Raw genomic sequence first — 14,931 nt, 5'->3', positions numbered from 1 at the left:
GGGGTGGGGGACCTGGGTCGGGATCTTAGACCAGATGATCTTAAAGGCCCCTTCTGAGTAAAACTGGAGGTCGTGTTTACTCGGAGTCTAAATCACTGGGAGCTTTGAGAGTGTCCTGGGCAGTTCCCTTTCCGGAGCTGTCGTGTGAGAGCGTCAGGACCCTTACCTGGCTCCTTCGGTCAACTGGTCGGGCGCCTCTGGCGTGGGTAAAGTACACGATCTGGTGAACAACAACAACGTTGTTTACGTTCCCTTTTTCTGAAAAGTCACGAGCCACGGGCAAGTGAGGAAATGAAAGTGAAATCAGCTGATGTGACACCAGTCGGCGGCATCAGTGCCCTGACCTTCAGCGAGCTGTTTACTTGGGCACAACTGCAAGCGCGAGCGGGTGGGAAGCCCGGGCCGGCCTCCGGCCGCCCTTCCCCTCTCCACCTGCCTCGGCTCCGTCTCCGGAGCCTGGCGTTAGGAAGCCAGCGAGAAAGGAGACTCCGCCAAACCTGACTCCCTGCCCGTCCTCTTTACGAGCGCCTGTGCGTTCTGCCTCTTCTTGTTCGTAAGTACCCACCCTGCGTGGAGCGCAGCTGGCCTGCGTCTGGGCTCAGCGTGGGCTCCGGCCTTTCGCGCTCTAGCGGGGCCACGCCGCCGGGCCGTGTCCGCACACCCGCTCCCCCCCACCCAGTGACCTCGCCCGGCCGCTCTGCCCTCCTTCCCTCGGCTCCCGCCACCATCATCCTGGGGGGCTGTGGCCCCCAAGATGGTGAGGGGACTGCCAGCGCACCCGGTTAGAAACACACGGCGATGGGGGCGCCTGGGTGGCTCAGTCGGTTAAGTGTCCCACTTCGGCTCAGGTCATGATCTCACAGTTCGTGGGTTCCAGCCCCGGGTGGGGCTCTGTGCTGACAGCTCAGAGCCTGGAGCCTGCTTGGGATTCTGTGCCTCCTTCCCTCTCTGCCCCTCCCCTGCTTGCTCTCTCTCTCAAAAATAAATAAACACTAAAAAAAATTTTTAAAAAAACACACACACAGGGATAACCTGGCGACAGGGTGTTGCAAAGTCTGTGCAAATAGATGTTTATGGCCCGCGGGGCGGGTTGCTCATCAGAAACGGGCAGCCAGACAGAAGCAGGTCACTGACTCGAAGTGGCTCGACTATTACTATTCCGAGTTACAGAAACACCGAGTGCTTAAAACATACACCGCGAGTTGAGATTGTCAGAAAGACCCGTGTTCTTGACTCAGAATTGAACAGGGTCTAACAAATTCAGAGCCTATGTCATTAGACTACAGTGCTTCTCACGCCTGCCAGCGCTGATCTTAAAATATTTTCTTAAATACGGACTGTTTCCTTAATAGCTTCCGTTATACTTCTTCACCTGTAAAATCAAAGGTTCCTTTGGGAAAGAAACACACACACACACACACACACACACACACACACACACATTATGTGATTCCTTCTTTTCTTATCGACTCCTGACAACTAATGTGCGTTTCTCAGTATATCTTCTTCCTACACCCTAACCCTCGCCAAGCCCCAGACCTAAGAATCTGTTCATAAGACATCCCTTTCGATTCTGCACGTAATCCCCTTTCTCAGGTTCTCGCCAGCCGACTCCTGCCTTACCTTACCTGATCATGAAGTCCGTTTGTGTTTGTTTTCTGCATTTCACTTTTACATAAATGCAACACATAATTCTGGAAATGTTTTTCAGGCAAAAAAAGAACAGTTCACAATGCCACCACCCAGAGACAGATGCATTAACATTTTAGAATGTTCCCTTAGTCTCTTTCTTGCAGTCATACTCTATTAGTGTGATTTTAGACTGGCTTTTCTAAAGTCTGCAGTCTCACCACTTTGGCGCGTCACAGTTTAATTCCAAAGGTGGGCATCCAAGCTGCTTCCCGTTTTTTGCAAAATGCAGTGATGAACATTCCTGTATATAAACCATTGATTGCATTTCTGATTGCTGCCTTGGGGTAAACCCCTAAGTGGAATTACCAGGCCAAAAAGACAGGACTATCTTTTGGTTTTAAGGGTTTCCATGCATATTGCCAAATCGCCTCCTGGAAAGTTTGCGCAAATGTTTACGGGTCACTTGGGCCACTGTTACCGTCACCGTATGACAAGGCTAGCCTTGCCATGAGCTAGGTGCCATCCAAAGTTCTTAGCCGCAGTTTTGATACGGAAACTCACAGGTTATTTGACTTGGCTTTTCTTTGCTTGTGCTACAAAGGCATAGACCTTTTCTCTTGTTAGTTAGTGAGATATAGTGATTTATATAATAAGAATATATATTTGGACTTTGTTGCCCTTGCTGGCACAGAGCTCCTAAAACCCTTGGAACACTTAGGAATAAGTGTGAATAGCGATAAAGGTGTCTTCTTTATTCATTAACGAGCTCCTTCCAGCCACGTCTGGGTTTATGCTAATGAGCTGACTTTTGGAAAGTCCCTATAGACAGGTTTGTTTGTGGGAGAAAGAGCCTTGTGATTAGAGGGTCTTGTGATTAGAGGGTCGGAACTTTTAGCCCCACCCCCCACAACCTCCAGGGAGGCAGACTGGCTGGAGATTCAGTCACCAACACCCAGGGATTCATTTCGCCAGTGGAGCCCAGGTGACTAAGCCTTGGTCAGGAGCCGGGAAGGAGGAAGGGGAGACGGCTTTGGGGACTGAACCCTTAGCCCCAGGATCTGACACTCTCTTCCTGTAGATAATGTCAGAATTGGCTTAAATAGTAGGACACCCGCTGGTGTCACTGAGAACTGCTTGGTGGAGGAAAACGCCCACACATTTGGTAGAAAGTATGACAGCTACACTTACCTACTTGGCAGCCCTTTCCTGAAATCTCTTTGTTCCTTGTCCGTTTTGACGGACGGTTAATGTTTTTCTTACTCGTTTGTATGAATATTTGACATATTGGTAATATTAATCATTTCATATCTGTTGCAGATGCTTTCCACACTCGTTGGCTTTTACTTTTATTAGTTTGTTTTTGTTATACGGAAATGTGTCTTTCTTGTAAATAGTTAAATCTGCACTTTTTTTTTTTTTGTAATTTCAGTTTGCTTTTAAGCTCAAAGTGTTCCTTCTCATTCGTAACCGAATCTTGACTTGTTTTTAGATCTATTTTTCCCCTCTGTTCATGGCATTTCACTCTTGGATCCATGTGACGTTCACTTTGGTATGTGAGGTGGACATGAGGACTTAAACTAGTTTTGCTTTCAGGAAGCTAATCGACGGCTTCCGCACCCGTTCATGAAAAACCTTCCAGCGAACTCTAATACTTTGGTCATGTATTAACCCCGCATGTGTGGCTTTTCTGAGACACTCCACTCTTGAGCTGTCCATCCCGGTAGCCCTGGGGGGGTACCGTTCTGGGGGCTGGGGCCCAATCTCGCCCCAGTCATCTCTGGGAATCTACCTGGGAGCTGGGTACCGCGACTACTTCAGTGACTCTAGCCTGCCACAGGCCTCAAAATGGTACACCCGAAAGTGACTTCACAAGCGTGACAAGCGTCTGCAAATGTCATCTTCCGGCACGTGGGCCGTATGTTCTCATTAGCAACTGAGATCTTCAGAGCTGTACTCGGTGCGCCTGGGTCACGCCACCTCAGCGTTCTCAGCCCTGTCAAAGGACAAAACGGAAACAATTGAGCGATGAGCTGACCCTTCCTTTATCTGAGGGAAGACAAGCCATGGATTGGGGGAGTACAGCGCCTCCCAAGCATGGAACAGTCTGGCAGGATTTGGGGCAAGAGCCAGTTGTGTAGAGAAGAAGCAACGTAGGAAAGAATGGGCACGATTGGCCAGGAGGTCAGGGTTTCCTTAGAAGGTGGGCAGATCCTGTTTTCTAGGGTAAGGTTGTGCTGGGGGGGGGGGGGGGGGGGGTTGGGTTTCCCTGACAGGTGTTTCACATGACTTAGGCTTAGAACTGTGACATGGGCTGGGCCACCAGGGCCGCCTCCATTTTGTGGTCCCGGTACAGGAATTCACTTTGTCAGCCCAAACCTGGACTTCAACAGACTTTGGGAGGTGAGCCCTGGGTCCCCCGCGCTTTTGTGGAGAGGTACCCTCTGTCTGCTGGGCAGCAGTGGGGCGGTGGGGGTACCGACAGCCAAGTCCCCGGGCAGAGCAGAGAGCGGCAGGAACCGCAGCCTCGGCCCCCTCCTCAGGCAGCCGGGCAACCGGGAGGCAGAGGCCACAGCTGACGCCAGCAGGGTGATGAGGCAAAGACTCGTCAGAGTGACCGAAGACTGGCTTTCCGAGGTTCTCGAAACTGGCCTTGAAGGGTAGAGGGGGAGGGCCCCTAGGTCTGCTACTCAGCTTAGCTGTGATCTGCTTTCTTTGAGTTAATCTGCATGTGTTTTGAAGCCCTTTCTGAGGTATTACAAGCTTGCGGGGGAAGAAGCCTCTCTCTCGAAAGACCTCTTGCAAAACTGAAGGTCCGAGTCTTTGGGTCTATTATTCTTTGCCTCCCCTTCTTCCAACGGTTGTGTGCCAGCCACATCCAAGTAGGTCTTGGTGCTTGCCGAGGGCCCAGCCGGCAGGACGGGTGTGAGGTGACCCCTGGCCTCCGCGCGTCTGTCCTGGCTCACAGATCTGTCTGTGCGCTCAGCCCGCCGCCGTCTGGGCGCCTAGAGCCTCGTGTCTGAGGGAAGAGGGACAGGAGTTAATAGAACACTCGGGTCGAGCGATGAAATCCACACCTCTCACCCTGGCCTACAAGGCCCCCAGGGACCTGGGTCCCCTCCCCTCAGTCACGGGGCTGCAGCCACCCCGGCCCCGGAAATCTGATCCTCTCCCAGGCCGGTGTTTATAACAGCCGCACTGTCTCCCTGGAGGGCTCTTGCCCAGGCCCAACTCGGGATGGCTCTGTCACATCCCTCGGGCCTCAAACAAATGTCTCCTCTGCACACAGGCCTTCCCTGACCCACTAATCTAGACTCACGGCTTCCACCACCTTCTCTCCTTTGTTTCATCCTGTTGGTTTCCTTCCCAAATCTTTTCAAAACTTGGAACGGTCTTTTTAAAAATTTTTTTTTTTTTCAACATTTTAAAATTTATTTTTGGGACAGAGAGAGACAGAGCATGAACGGGGGAGGGGCAGAGAGAGAGGGAGACACAGAATCGGAAACAGGCTCCAGGCTCCGAGCCATCAGCCCAGAGCCTGACGCGGGGCTCGAACTCACGGACCGCGAGATTGTGACCTGGCTGAAGTCGGACGCTTAACCGACTGCGCCACCCAGGCACCCCGGAACGGTCTTTTTAAAAGTACACCACTGGTGTTTGTGTCCTGAACCGGAAGGCAAGCTCAGTGAGGCCAGGTTCCTGGTTTGCCCTGAGAGCTACTGATTCCACAGGGCCTACGGCTCAGGGAACTCTCCAAAATGTGCCTTTCGTGGAGTCACCAGATGAAACCCTGGCCTCCTCAGTAGAAGGGGGGCTGTGAATGTCTATCGGGATTGCAGGAGAGGGCTGGGCAGGAGAACCAAGAGTGACAGCCAAAGGCTGTCCTGCCTTCTGGTACTACTTATCCTCAAACTCTGCTCTGGGTCCTTAGCTTCCCATAAGCTAGCTGTGGAGTCCCACCACTAAAAAGCAAGTGAGGAGGGGCGCCTGGGTGGCTCAGTCAGTTGGGCATCTGACTTCGGCTCAGGTCGTGATTTCACAGTTTGTAAGTTCGAGCCCCGCGTCGGGCTCCGTGCTGACGGCTAGGAGCCTGGGGCCTGTTTCCGATTCTGTGTCTCCCTCTCTCTCTGCCCCTCCCCCGCTCATGCTCTGTCTCTGTCTCAGAAATGAATTAAATAAACATTAAAAAAAATGTTTAAACATTAAACAAACAAAAACACCAAGTAAGGACGGGTCCAAGACGCAGGCGCGTTCTTGTGGTGAAGGATTTTTTCTCCCGCTAGATTTTTTATGTTTTGACCCTCGCTCCCAGCTGGGTCATCTGCCCGCCCCTGAGGCTAACAAGCAACAAAACAAACGAACAAAGAGCTAGTTAACATTCACGGAACCGCTGAAACGGCCCACGTCCATGGCTCGGTGTTCGTGGAGGTCTGGAGACGGACGGTTTTGACCCTGCGTGGCAGTCTCGTGGCGTGGTCGTGCTTCTGCTGGTGAAGCTGCTTTTCGTTTCCCTGGCACAGGCAAGCAAACCCAAATGTCACGCGCTGCCTACAAAGCTGCCCTCCGGCCTGGCCGTCCTCAGAGCGCGGTGCGACCCCCGGGGGCTGCCTCCGCACCTTTGGGACGCACCAGCGCGGGCCGGTTGTGAAAAATAAGAACCTGGGCTCATGCTTCTGCCAAAGGAAACATGACACATTTCCCTTTCTTCTTCCCTTTTTATTTCTGTCAGAGCCGCACCCACACCGCCAGCCACCCTGTCCTGCGTGTGTTCGACGGGGAGGTTTTCGGCAGGGCCGCTGGCTGCTCGGCTCAGACCCTGTTCTGGCTTTATCCGGACGCTTTCTTCCCCCCCCCCCCCTTTGCTGCTCTCTCCCCCTTGGTGCCGCACCCCCAGCCCCCCTCCCTCGCTCTTCCCTCACCTCCCTTTTCTCCACAGTCAGGGCTCCAGTTGGCAGAGTGGGCTGGCCCAGCGCACCCGGCCTACGGCGCGGGCGGGCGTGGAGACAGTTGCCACACCTCAGTCTCGCCACAGCCCCCGGGGACAGGCCAGCGACGGGGTCCGGAGGGGGAGCAGGTGCCGGAGGCCGAGCCGGGTGCTGCTCGAGCTCACGGGCCCTGAGCCCGGGCGCTCGGCCCCCGGGTCCACGCCCTTCCCCACCACCTGTGGCGGCCGCATCAGCGTCCAAGGGCACAAAAGACAGCTCCCTGGGGCGCAGGTCCCCCAGCGGAGCTCGGCAGGTGGACGCAGGCACCGTCTGTCTCCTCTAGGGCTGCACCGCGGCCGGGCTCCCTTCCCCCAGTTCCAGCTTCTTCTCCATGACAATAATGACTGACACAGTACTTACTAGGTCACGTTCCATGTGCTGTACATAAGCTACAAGATAAATTCTATTGTAGCCATTTTACAGATGGGAATGTTAGGCGCTGGGATGTTAAGTCAATGGTAGAACTGGGATTTGAACCCAGGACACACAGCTGCAGAGTGTATGCCCAGAACGCTCATTCCACATGGTCTCCACCGCACGAAGAGCCAATAACGACAACAGCGTCCGCCAGGCCTCAGCGGCCACGCGCACAATTCAGTGGAGGCAGGTTCTAGATGATTACGACAAGCCTGCCTGATGGACTGTCACTGGCCACTGGCCGGGGGACCTTGGGGAAGCTCCTGACCTTCACCGAGCCTCGGTTTTACTCCTCTGGAAAATGGGGATGGCAATCGTAAACCTGCTCCCACAGGGTTGTCGTAAGAACTTAATAAAATGGTACCTACTAAGTGCTCGGCACAGGGCCTGGCACAGAGTAAATGCCCAAAGAGCTTCTGAAATCTGTTTTTAACTATTAATAAACTCTCAGTCAAACCCGATTTCTCCCTGGACGCCTTCACTGGTCAAAGAGAATTCTCAAAACAAGTTCTTCCCTCTGTTGTCCCCTAGAGCTCTCTTAAATCACGAGTGAAAAGGAAGGCCGGGAGATGAATTTACAACTGGTAACAACCTCATCAGCTCGCTATTTTTTCTTTCAAGCTTCTGTTCTGTTCTGACAACAAAATGATACCATCAGTTTCTACCGCGTGGTCCTGGGGGCCCCGGTAGGGACCGCTCGTGGGTGTGCCCTTGACCTCCGCTGTCCCCACATCTCATGTCCGTCATCGGGGCTCTCGGTGTGCGGCTCTCACAGCTGTAGGCCTATGTGACGTATCTGAGAGAGAGGAGAATCCTGTAGAGAGCTCACGTTTAGAAACCGGGAAGAAGAGGGAGGGGCCAGAAGGAGGAGGACCAGGGAAGCAGATGGAAAAAATCGACACAGGGAGGGGTCTGAGCAACTCTATGTGCCGTTGCTGACGTTCATTCAGTCACTCGCGTGTCCTTTAACAGGCTTTTACTGAGCGCCTCCCGTGTGGCCCGTAGTCCCGGGCGTGGGGGACGGAACAGTGAAAGATAGGTCTTTGACAGATAAACAGACCAGCTAACCACAGACACATAAAAATGAGCAGTAGATACAAGTCCTTGCCCTCATGGAGGTTACAGTCTACTGGGGACCGGGGTCGGGGGGGACAAGAAATGTTGAGAACGTTAGATGGCACCAGAGCTATGGGGAGAGAGCAGGAAAGGGGCACAGGCAGTGTGAGCTGTGGGGCCGGTGGAGGGGTTGTCACAGGTGGAGACGCTAACCAGGGGTGGCCTCCGTAAGAAAGGGACAGTTGAGCAGAGAGGCCCAAGGGAGGCGTGTAATAACAGAAGAGCATTCCGGGCAGAGAAAATGGCAAGCATGGAAGTCCTGACTTGCCTTAAGTTCTTGGAAAATAAGGAAGAAGCCACTGTAGCCGAAGCTGAGGGAGGGGGTGAGGGGCGAGGCTAACAGGAGAGGTCCAAGAGGGGACAGCATCGAGGTGTCCTGTTCCTAAAGGAGCAGGAAGAATACCAGGTCGTCGTTGAGGTTGCCGTGGAAAGAGGGCACCCTGGGCAGAAGTCATCCTTGGTAGCACATTCCGGAACATATACACCCCTCCAGGTAGAACATACGATATATTCCCGGTGGAAGAACTCAGAAGTTCCAGTCTAGTCCCCACGCTCCTGGAGGGGGACTCTGAAGGGGACGTTCTTCGTGGGCACTCCATTCCCCTCCGCGGGGCTCACTCTGAGAGTTCACCAAACACTTAATGAGCGAAGTAGAATTTCCACGGGTGGTGAGTGAGCGGTTGCTTGGCATGAGAGACAGTTGCAGGGGGGCTGTATATATATACACATATATATATATATATATATATATATATATATATACACACACACACACATTGTGTATATATATATACTATATATATAATATATACATATACTGTGTGTGTATGTGTATATATATACACACACAATATATATATATATATATATATATATATATATATATATATACACACACAATCACGTGGACGGGTATTCTCGCAGATCACAGACAGGTGCCAAGTATACTCGGGAGATGGAGACCGGAGCTACAAACCTGCCTCCGGGAAAGGGAACGAAGGCACTAGGACAGTTCGTAAAGTTCCTTTTGATTCTGTGACTCAGGAGAGCCATGGCACTTGAGGCGTCTTGAGAAGCAAGTGCCAACGGTAAGGGACGGTGATTCACAAACATCGCCACAGCATTGTGTCCAGTCTTACAAAGTAATGTCCTAAAGTACGGGCAGCCACGAAAACCATCGTGCAGGAAACACTTCTCGTGACATAGGGACACGCTCACGCCGTAATGATGTTGACAAAGCGGGATGCAAACACATATATTCGCATGAGCCTGACCGTGTAAAACAACATGACGGAAGGAAACACATTGAGAGTGGTGGTTTCTACAACCCAAAGTCACAGATGAGTTTTGGTCACTCACATATTTTTCCACTTTTCTACCATCATCACGTGTGGCTTTCTTATAAACAGGAAAAAGTTCAGCTAAAAATGGCAGCAGTGACGCAGCAGCCTGCTGGTTCACCCTCTGAAGGAGGCAAGGCTCGTCATGAAAGGGAATTCAAAAGCTCGTGGTGGTGAGAACGAGATTATGCGGATTGTCAAAAGCCACGAAAGCCAGGGTGGGCTCTTAGGACAACAGAGAAGAGCGCCACAGGATTTTCCAACGGAACGTCCAGAGGCATCCGCTACGAAATGTTTAGACGAAGAAGCTGCGACCAGCCTCCAGCCTCTCGGTCCCTGAGGTCCTGAAGTCTGTCCGGATGTCTGACGGGACACGGGGAGCAGCCAGCCCAGCGCCGTGCTGAGTGTGTCTGACACACAAAACACGGCCCCTCGCCTCAGGAAGCCTGCTGGCTTGTCAGGACACGCACACAAGATGTACATGTGCAATAACTGAGGGGTACCACAGGGCTTGGCTTTACTTTTTCTTTATTTTTCTTTCTTTCCTTCCTTCCATCTTTCATTCTTTCTCTCTCTCTCCCCCCTCTTCCTTTCTTCTTTCTTAACAAGAAGTTCCTTCTGTGTGTCAGGCACCGTTCAGGGGATAAGATGGACGGCCAAGTGGATAAAGGGGGCAGGGATCAGTAGGGTTTGGAGGCAGGGGGCAGGGCAAGACCTCAGGAGTTTCAGGGAGACTGAGAGAGAGGGCAGATGGGGTTGGGGGCCGCCTGAGCACAGCCAGAGTGGAGAGCACCGGGAGCAGGCGCCCCCTAGGAGAATTAACTGCCAGTACAAGTTCAAAGTTGCCCAGTGGCACTGAGCCCCAAGCTCCAGGCGTTGGAGCTGAATTCTGTGCCTATAAAGACGGGGGAGAAGAAGGGGAACCAGGGGCGACCACCTTCCCCATATCTGTGCTCCTGGGCTTTCCAGGTCCGGTTTTATTTTGTTTCACTCTCTACTGAAACCCTCCCAAAGGGCAGTTGAGAGAAAGGCAGGAAGTCAAAAACAAAGGCCGGTCGCCTGGGAGCCACAGCCAGAGTTGGCTGATACGATGTCCTCAGGCCGCCACGCCTTTTGAACCTGGCTCTGTCTTCAAGTCAAAAATGCTTAAAAATAGCGATTTTTTTGAACCCAACTGTAACAGGCCTGAAATAGGGGCAAGAAGAGAGAACATCCACGTAAGGCCACCCGCACTCCCAACCAACGGAGGCAAGTTAAAGCTCATCTGCTACGGCACACGCGCACAAATCGGGGTTCCAGCCCTGGAAATCCATCCCGCACCCTGAAACACCTAAACCCACTAAAAACGTAGATACAGGTTTTTACAAGTATTTGTGAAATACGAAAACCGTACAGAACACCTACTGCCGGGGATGTTCCGGCACCGCGGGCTGGGCCAGCTAGAACTTCGGCTATGCTACTCTCACAACGCATGGACCAAAGACACATTTCCATACCTGCTAAGCCTTGCTGTTGCAAAGGGGGTAGCGGGAGGTCCCAGGGCCTCCGCGGGATGGCTCTTCTCTGCCACCTCGGCGCTTCCCTGCCGAGCTCCCCTGAAGGAGAAGCCAGGGGCAGAGGCCCTTGGTGGACGGTGGCGACAGGAGTTCAAAACCTCACTGCAAGGCACAGGTGTATGTTTCTGTTCTGACGGGCACCGGCCTCCCCCCAAGGTGCTGTCCCGGCTCTCGGTCAAAGGAGTTGCTTGCTGACAAATCTTTATTCTCATTGTCTGCACTGACTCAGGTCCTCTGAAGGGAGCCACCTGCTATAGAGTGAATCGCTGTGTCCTTCAAATTTCGTACGTTGAAACCTAACCCTCCAAGGTGATGACAGTAGGAGGTGAGGCCTTTGGGAGGTGATGAGGTTGAGAGCAGAGCCCTCATGAATGAAATCAGTGCCCTTGTGAAGGAGGTCCCAGAAAAAAACAAAGATGCCCCAGACAGCTCCCTTGTCCCTTCCACCATGTGAGGACACTGGGGAAGGATGTCCCTCTACGAACCAAGAAGGGGGCACACCAGACACCAAATCAGCCAGTCCTTTGGTCTTGGACTTCTCCGCCCCCGCCCCCCGAGCTGGGGGAAATAAATGTCTGGTTTATAAGCTGCCCAGTCTGTGGTAGTTGGTGCAGCGCCCTCTCCCTCAGCGGGGCCCATCTCCTCTTCCCTCACACTTGTTCTCTTTCTCCCTCGGGCACTTCCTGTTCTAGCAGAACCTAGATGGGATGTGGTGGGACGCACCTTCCTTCCAGCCAGCGGAGGGAACGAGGGAGCCGCCCCCCAGGGCTGGACACGTCCCCTGAGCCTCTCCCCGGGGCCACTGCTGGCTGGCTGCAGGAAACCACCTGGCGCCCCAGGCTGGGTGCACTGACAGGATGGCCCTCTGTCCTTTGTCCCCAGCACCTTGTGTCTTGGAAGGCTAGTGGCACTTTGGCATGCAAATGGCTATTTTGTTCGGTAGTGGAAACTTTACAAATACAAAGGTATCGCAGGCAGACTACTGTGGTAGAAGAGCAATTTGGAGAAGTCCTTCTGAATAAAATCATAGTGAAAAGACTGTTCAAATACGATGAGGATGGTGTACGCTATTTTACGGGGACTACAATTAAGTTTTCTGCGGATCAATTTGGCAATATGCAGTAAGATCACTCAAAAGTATTTCTACCTCTGGCTCCACTTTAGATATCTAGCTGAAGGAAAAATCAGATTCCAACCAAGAATCATACAAGCATCTTCCTTAACTGTCACTTATAATAGTAAAAAATGGAAACAGTCTGTCTAATGGCGGGACGGATAAATCTACGACACGAACTATCACACAGCCATTAAACATGTTTTTGCAGACTATGTAACAGCTTTGAAAAATGTGCATAATATTCAGCGAGAAAATCATTGTGGTCGACAGTGTGACTATTTAAAAACACATCAGCGCATAGGAAAAAAATATTGGTAAGAAATTAACAGTGGTTCTACGTACGTGGTGGGATAAGAGGTTATTTTTTATGTATTTTTTTCTTTTACGTATTATTTTCCAAGATTTCTATGATTCCTGTTCTCAGGAAAAAAAAATCGGAGACACTAAAAAGGTAGCGAGTGCTACTGTGTGATTTCATGAGCAGGTGGCCTCTTGCCTTCACCAAGTAATGACTCCCAGAGCAGGGCAGGTAAGCTCCCGGAGAAGTCTAGCAGACCTCGTCCCCCCCAGGCTTGTGTTAGAACAGGCTACAGGGCTTCTAGAACACACCAGTGCCCCACCCCAACCTGGAAGTTCCGATGTGCCGGGTCTGCCCCCTGGGGGGGGGGGGGGTGCTGAGGACTGACAGCCGCCCTGTGCCTCTAGCGCCTTCCTCCTCCTTCAGGCCCCCAGGGACGGCGAGCCTCCTCCCTCACCCCAGACAAACCCACCCTCGAGAGGATCTGAGAAACTCCCTCACAAACATTTCCAGGGGCTTGTGGTGTTTAAAGGGCAGCAAAGCCTTTGTTCAAAGGGCATCCATCATTCTCACCGCTTTCCGGCACTCAGAGGTGGGGGGAGCCCCTCCTCCTGAACGAGGCCAGAGAGGGGGCTCACGGTGACTTACCAAGTGCATCCCGCCTGCAGGCTCCCTCTGACTTCTTGTTCCCGCTGGGGTTGGAGGGAAGGCTGCCACAGGTGTTTATGGGATTCCAGAAGGGAGAAGGCAAGCTTGTGAGGAAACCGGGAGGGAGGCCGGACATTCACGGGTGTGACTTCCCTCAGGTGCCCCGGAAGGCGGCCTGCAAAAGGGCAGGAGACGATGACCCTCCCAAGGCCAAGGCGGGGCAAGCAGCTGCTGTTCCTGGGCATCATGACAGTCACGGTGGCGGTCATCTTCCTGCTGTTCTACGCTCTCCTCTGGAAGGCCGGCAACCTCGTGGACTCACCCAACCTCAGAATCGGCTTCTACAACTTCTGCCTGTGGAACGAGGGCACCGGCTCCCTCCAGTGCCGCCAGTTCCCTGAGCTGGAGGCCCTGGGGGTGCCGCGGGTCGGCCTGGCCCTGGCCAGGCTCGGTGTGTACGGGGCCCTGGTCTTCACTCTCTTTGTCCCCCTGCCCCTCTTCCTGGCCTGGTGCAACAGTAACGAGGCAGAGTGGCGGCTGGCGGGGGGCTTCCTGGCGACGTCCTCCATGCTGCTGGCCAGCGGCCTGGGCCTCTTCCTCACCTACACGTGGAAGTGGATCCGGCTCTCCCTCCTGGAGCCTGGGTTTCTGGCTCTGGGCACTGCCCAGGCCTTACTCCTCCTCTTGCTTATGGCCATGTGTCTGTTCCCTCAGAGAGCAGAGGACAAGGTCAAGCTTGACAGCTGCTAGTTCTGTCGAGAAGCTCACGATGGCAAGAGTTCAGTTTGAACTATGCTCAGAGAAGGTGCCGGAAAACTCATGGGCTGGCATGTCTTCTCAGCCTGTTTCATAGCAAAGGCCGGCCTCAAGCTCTGGCAGACGGGACCCACCGCGGAGGAGGTGGGGGTACCCAGTGCCGAGAAGGCCAAGGGCGCAGCAGTGGCAGCCGCGGTACCTGCGGCTTGTTAGCGTGGGGCTGTCCATCCTTTGGGACTTCCGAGGTTCCCAAGGACACACCACAGAAAGCTCATTGTCACGAGAACTCCTTTGACCTAAGGATTCCCATCACGAGGCCTGATTTCTAGGATAATTAGCCACATGTCACACTGGAACCGAGTGAAGGTTCATGGCAACAAAGGGGGGACGTTATGAGAGAGTGCACCTCAGCGTCCCTGGGGCCCTGGTTAGCAGGCTCCCCCTCCCCACGGTGGGTGTGAAGTGATGAGCCCGTCTCCCAAAGGCCCACGAGTGATCCCTGAGGGAGTCACTAAAGACAGAACACGTGGGCACAAAGACAAGCCTTGGTGGCTTTGAAGGTTCTCCCGAAAAGTCTCCCAGACCTGAAGCCAGACAGAGCAGGGGCGTCAGCTGGCAAATTGTTCCCAGCATGTGACCTGGGAGTTGGGAACACAAAACGCCGAATCCCTGGGCAGGAGGAAGGTGAAAAGAACTGAGGGGTTCCATACAGATGTCGAGGCCTTCACTTCTCCACCCAGAATTGGAAAGGACATAAACACAGCTCACACACTGGGGAACTGTTTGTATTTTTCAGCACCTATATATTGGAAAATCTATACAGCAAATGACTGCCTCATTCTGTGCCTGTCAAAAACCACACTGAATAGAGTCAGAAACACGGACTCCGGCGTGATCTTGTCTTTAGAGTCTTCGCAGGGCTCCCGTCCCACTGGCGCTTTACAACTGCCCAGGGACTGAGGCTGAGCCGCCAAGTGGCAGGACGGTGGCCGCCTGGGGGAGGGGGGCTTCCGATCTGCACACGGGGTTTCAATATCCCACACAGAGCAGAGCACTGTGGGCGGGGCAG

At 53.2% G+C, this 14,931-nt stretch overlaps 1 protein-coding gene and 1 long non-coding RNA gene across 4 annotated transcripts; one reads left to right on the top strand and one right to left on the bottom strand.

The window, feature by feature from the left end:
* Window positions 1-231: 231 nt before the first annotated feature.
* Window positions 232-14,746, top strand: TMEM140 (transmembrane protein 140). Of its 3 annotated transcripts, none has more exons than XM_058724210.1 (2): window positions 232-530; window positions 13,265-14,746. In XM_058724210.1, exon 2 carries the CDS (start codon window positions 13,302-13,304, stop codon window positions 13,854-13,856), a length of 555 nt encoding a protein of 184 aa, XP_058580193.1. In that variant the 5' UTR covers window positions 232-530; window positions 13,265-13,301; the 3' UTR covers window positions 13,857-14,746. The 3 variants fall into 3 exon arrangements, with proteins under 3 accessions (XP_058580193.1, XP_058580192.1, XP_058580194.1); XM_058724209.1 differs by having other exon boundaries at window positions 246-553; XM_058724211.1 differs by lacking the exon at window positions 232-530 and adding an exon at window positions 11,817-12,689.
* On the bottom strand, window positions 3,007-5,783 carry LOC131508958 (uncharacterized). Its single transcript, XR_009260231.1, has 2 exons — window positions 5,251-5,783; window positions 3,007-5,011 (listed from the first exon to the last, which is right to left on the bottom strand). It is a non-coding gene; the product is annotated as an uncharacterized LOC131508958 (long non-coding RNA).
* Window positions 14,747-14,931: the final 185 nt, after the last annotated feature.

Source organism: Neofelis nebulosa, chromosome 4 (assembly GCF_028018385.1).
Source record: "Neofelis nebulosa isolate mNeoNeb1 chromosome 4, mNeoNeb1.pri, whole genome shotgun sequence".
NCBI classification, from domain to species: domain Eukaryota; kingdom Metazoa; phylum Chordata; class Mammalia; order Carnivora; family Felidae; genus Neofelis; species Neofelis nebulosa.
The sequence above is the reverse complement of the archived record's forward strand: the minus strand, read 5'-3'. Positions and strand labels throughout refer to the sequence as shown.